The 5,637-nt window shown below is 40.0% G+C and overlaps 1 protein-coding gene across 1 annotated transcript in view; it reads left to right on the plus strand.

Annotated features, from left to right (window-relative positions):
• The first annotated feature begins 4,856 nt into the window (after positions 1-4,856).
• VXN (vexin) overlaps positions 4,857-5,637 on the plus strand; it is a 14,226-nt gene continuing 13,445 nt past the window's right edge. The window contains exon 1 of the mRNA XM_019614355.2: positions 4,857-5,009. Within this exon, the coding sequence (XP_019469900.2) occupies positions 4,857-5,009 (153 nt within the window). The remainder of the gene's footprint in view (positions 5,010-5,637) is intronic.

The following is a 5,637-nucleotide window of genomic DNA, read 5'->3' on the forward strand; positions in this document are numbered from 1 at the left end:
TTGTCCCAAGAGCAAATAAAAATGCAGGCAACAGTGTCTGCTCCTAGAGAGGAAGCAGTGAAGTTCCCACTTCCAAGGCATCCCCTCTGCTGCTGACCAATGATGGATCAAGGTAGGGATACAGGAGCAGCCCTTGGCAGCCCTGTGAGGAGCACAGTCTCCACAACAAGTACAAGGACACTAAAATTAATAAAGTGCCCTCCTGTTTTTATCTCCTCTGAAACACTGATGCCCTGTGGTTCCACATGCACTTGAGAAGAGAGAACTGAGAAATGCGGGTTCAATCATGCCCAGCCATCCCACTTGTTGGGTGGCTGCTCTAACCACTACCCACTTATATATTAAAAAAGGAAGCACCCCAAACATCTCACCACATCCTCTTGTGGCTGCATTTACAAAAACATGAACTCTGCACAGCCTTTAGGAAAAATGAGCGTTATCATCAGCATTAAGGCTATGGATTGGGAGTTACTGAGCCGACAAACCATGGAGCAATCCTGCAACAATGAGTGGGGCATTCCAGGAATTGGCATTTGAAGATACTTGTCAGTGGCGTTTGCTTGGTTCCTGAATGTTTATTGTGGGGCCAAATCATCAATATTTTTCCACATCATCAATATTTTTCCTTTATTAATTTTAGTGTGCTTTTTGCTTTAGTGGTCAAAACATTAGAACAGCACGTGGCTTCTTATTTCATACACCTTCATCTCAACTTCAGAAGCAGGTTCATCTACTGAAAATTATTACACAGCTCAAGAGAGGAAAATCTTCCCAAGATACTTTGTAGCACAGTCTGTGCATTTTCCAGATACTGCCCTACACAAAAGTCTTAAGATTCCATTTATTTGCATAATCAAGCTTTATAGGTGTGGAGTTTAGATGTACATATATCCTCACATATGTATATTTACAGACGTACATCTTCACGTCCCTCCTTTCTGACGGGGAGGCGGCTCTGGAGTAGGGCTCGTGAGAAACCTTGGCTTGCAGCGCCCCCTGTACACGCGCACCAGAACCTCAGTCCTTGGCACATCCCATAATACAGCTCTGGAGGAATGACAGAAAGCAAACGAGAAACTAACGTACATTACAAACGTACTCTCACCAGGATGAACTCATATCAGTGCATCTTTCACAGTTTATTTCTTTTCTGATCTTTTATTTTGCAGGCGGTCTTTGCTTGCTGCTTTCTCTCGGGGTGTTTTTTGTACAACCCACATTCACTGGGGTTTGCTTTTAGTATCCAGGGATGACAACACAGCAGACTTACCCACATCAAAGCTGTGACAAAAGCTGTAATTAAAAAAAAAAAGTTACAAAGCTCAACTTGCCTGGAATAGGATTTGTGTCATCAGCATCATACAGTATGAAATGTCAAATGTTTAGTATTCATGTATGTTAAAGTCAAAGGAGCCTGAAATAAAAATATTGTTGCTTAAGTACCTTCTTGTATGTTCCCAAACTAACACATATGTTCTTAATTTGTGGGAAATAGATCCTAATGAGAGCATGAGCTGAGTCAAACTACTAAATTAGTAAGTACTGACAGTCCTGTTAAATGTGTATATGTATACATAAACACCATATGTTTTGACATACAGTAGACACTCTTCTTGGAGTACATCAGTAAGCAAATATGCATCTCACATAATATACATTTTTTAATCTTATTTGTGTTATTGTCTTGTCTGACAGGATCCAATATTCTGCAGTTTCTTGTATTCATTCATGAGCAAAAAAAAGGATGGAGATGCATCTATAAGAAAGGAGATGCAGAGATGCAGACTGGTACTCTGTCTCTGTAATATGATAAAGAGCATCTCTCCCACATGCCACCACTTCAATGCACTCTCTGGGTTGTCACTGTGCATAAGCCATCAGGCACAGCCTCAATAGACTCCTGGCAGGACACTTCCCAGTCTGCAATATTTGAGTCCCACTCTGCAAGAGCTGCTTTACCTCTTTGCTTGCCTTCATTGTCTCAAAGGAAGGGTCCATTCCAACCTAGACCTGACAAACAAGACCAAATGCTAAGACACTGTTACAGGTTCAGGTTTGCAGTATGAACCAAAGTACAACCATCACTGCGTGCTCATGGTTCTTGAGTACATATACTTCCAGTGCCACTTTGCCACTTTGCCACTGCCTTAGTGGGATCTCCTGACAAACCAACCTCAAACATAACTAGAACCCTTGCTGGTATTTGGATTCCGCTTGTTTTTTCTTGCTTGTTGTAGTGTTCCTGAAGTGCTAGCAGCAGTGGGCACCCCAATTCCAAAGATTGGACACACATACATACTCTTACCCAGATGATTTGCCAAAGCACTCAGAAAGATTCAGCAAGAGTCCTGAAATTTGCCCTGTTATTCATGCCTTTTTGCTAAGCTTTCTGCTGAACTGCAGGAAAATATTATATATACTTCCTACATATACATTATGCATTAATTATGCCTCTGATCAATAGTGTATCAGGGACAATTCCTGCAGGGTAACAGGTTCCTTTCTGTGCAATGCTGGTGCTTCAAAAAAATTTCACCAAGCTGCAGTGATAAAAAGTTACCAGATTGTTAGGCAATATATTAAGCTCATGTGTATATTACTGAGCTCATTTGTTACTGCTCCAGTTCTATGACAGTTTCATCTATTTCCCGGGAAAGCCTTTAATGAATAAAAAAAGAATACCAATCATGATTCTGTTTCAAAGGTTCATAGAGCTGAAATGATGGAAAGATTCTGAAGTAATGTGCAGAAGTTTGTGATTATTTGCTGCTACCCTCCTCAAAATCTCATTGTGAAATCAGGCAGGCAGTTAAACATTTATCTGGACAGATAAGCAATACAAGGAAACTATACCTCAGAAGACACAGAGCTTAATATCACTATCAGGAAGTTAAAAATAATCAGTGCATGATCTGCCTGTAGGTTGTTCGGAAGCTGTACCATGGAGACACCTGGAGTCTTTAGGAAGATGAATCTCTGGACAGACAGTCAGCAAGACACTGACTTTTTGCTGTGAGAGCTTCAACCTTTGAATCCAGCAAAATTTCTACAGGGTAAATCCAGGAATTAGTTTTTTGAGTTGTGAAAACAAAGAGGCTTATTTTCTCAGTAAAGTTTCCTATCTCACAAACAGCTGCTGCCAATCCCAGAGAATTTAGGTCTATAAAGCAAAAGAAACATGATTGCTAACATCAAGATGAAGGGCACTACAAATGAGCTTACAGCTTTTTACCAAACTGTTTTCCTTCAGTAGACTTCAATGCCTTATAATCTCAAGAGTTTATAATCTTTAGAGATCTTCAGTGGCAAAAAAACAAAATCAAAACCACAGGCATCCATCAGGGTTTGAGCTCAGCTACTGCATTTTGTCTGGATTTGGTCTCATAGCGCTACTCATTCAGAAACAAAGATGATCTTGACTGCACTGGCCTTGCGGGGGCTGAGCTTGTTTCTTATGTGTAGAGAAATTCCTGGTGAAGAACAGAAGATATTTACCAAATACTGCTCAGTATCAGAGATTCTGAAGGGCAATATTCTCTTTGTGGCTGCTGAAAACATCTGTTTTTGTTGAAATTTTCTCTGAATGTTCCTTACATTTTCTTGAAGTGACAAGCCTTAAGGAACAACCACTACTCACAAGAATGAAGCTTTGAGTGCTTTTGACTCAATCTATTTATATTCTCTTTCTGAGAGGAGAGAAAGTGCTAATGCCTCTGCCTGCCAATTAGCCTGTTTCTGTTAATCACGACATAGAAGAATGTACTTTGTGATTTTGTGAATTTTGCTTTACTGTATTGACAGGTTTATATCACTCCAGTGAGAGTGGAAATGTAAGAATTAAAGGCTACTGTACCATAAAAATATCAAGATAATTGAGTATATCTGGATGTGCTTAGAATTTATACTGTGGCAGTTATGGACCATTTCAGAGCACACACACACAAAAAAACAGTCTTTTGCACATCCCCCAGACAACATATATCAGTTTCTCAAGGAGGCTGAATGAGTGCTGTAACAATTTTGAAGTGTGCTTTGGGTCAAGAAAACAATCAAACAAAACCAATCACCCTCTCACAAAACAACAGTTTCCAAGTTCAGATTTGTAAAGCATGTCCAGCGTATAGCCCTGCCAGAGACCTACACAAGGATCTGCTCAGAAAAGAAGTTATTTAACATAGAATAACTGTAGTTCTCAGAGATGATGTTACATTTTATATCTCATGAGCTGCTCTGTATCCTTGCTTCTGGCAATCCTTTTATCAAGCTATCACTAGCTTGATAAAAAAAACTGAGGTCATGCTGAGCTCGTGCTTGTCTCTTGCACAGAGCATAGAATCATATAGAATCATAGAATGGCCGGGGTTGAAAAAGACCTCAAAGATCATGTAGTTTTCAACTCCTCTGCCATGAGCAGGGTCACCAACCACTAGACCACGCTGCCCATAGCCACATCCAGACTTACACTATACAGGCAAACATTAGTTTGTTGTGGTTAAAAGTGGAACAACCTTGAATCAGTCAAATAGGGAAAAAAGCACTCCCAATTTTACACTCATACATTACCTGTGATCTTGCCATCAAACATTCCCTGTAAAAAATAATCACAGTGCTCCAAGATTAGATTACAACATCAGTCTTGATTGACAGACCTTACTAATCTCTCAATTGCCACTTGTTTATTTTGGAAATCAGGGAGGGACAATTTTACTAGTTATGGTCAGTTTGTTTAGGAAAAAAAAAAAAAGATTTAATTCTTTGACAGGCATGCATGCAACTTCGGAGATTGAAGAGTCCCTTGGAAGTCACTTGTTAATCGGGTATTAGCAGTACAGATTTTCCCACGCTGTTTTGGTATTATGCCTTCGAAAGTCATCTCTATGAATGCAGGAGAAGTCAATTTATCCTTAGATCAAGGACCAAGACCGTGGTTTGCCAACACCATGCACAAACAGTTGGTGCTAATGCTCTGTAAAGTAGCTGGACACAGTATGAGCCAACCAAATGGTCGCGTGAGTGAGCAGTAATCAGGCAAGCAATAACTGTGCCTCAGAAGCAGCCTGAGCTATATTCAAGCACACAGCCTATATTTGGTGGTATCCTGGTGATAAAAAAAGGAGCAGTGGCTTGACTTTCTACCCCCTCAAAATTATATCTTTAACAAAAGGATATTATTCTGATGTCCTACCTTCCAAATTAACTGCAAGACTCCTTCCCACTCCTAACACTAATTACAAGATAACAGGAGTCGAGACAAATCTCCGATTATCACAGCAATGCCAGAGGTGCTGATCTCCGCTCCTTGCAAAACTGGAGGTCATCTTTTGTTCCAGCACAATGCAGTTCCCATGTGCTAATTCCAGCAGGAGGAAAGGAAAGAAAGTAGCAAATGGTTACAATTGTAAAAGCCTGTATATTTCCATGCTGGCTCCACTTTTGCAGCCAGCTCTGTGACCATGAAAGGTCCTTAGTTATAGTGAACACATTTTGACATTTGTGCAACAATATAAGGGTATGACAGTTTCAGATATTAGCACCTCAGGTTTAGGGTTGGAAAGATTCAAAATGCAAAGGATGAGTTTCAGAATAGAAAACAGGTAGTAGTATTTGCCTTTTTTTTTTCTTTTTTTTTCTTTCTTT

Source organism: Meleagris gallopavo, chromosome 3, assembly GCF_000146605.3.
Source record: "Meleagris gallopavo isolate NT-WF06-2002-E0010 breed Aviagen turkey brand Nicholas breeding stock chromosome 3, Turkey_5.1, whole genome shotgun sequence".
Lineage (NCBI taxonomy): Eukaryota > Metazoa > Chordata > Aves > Galliformes > Phasianidae > Meleagris > Meleagris gallopavo.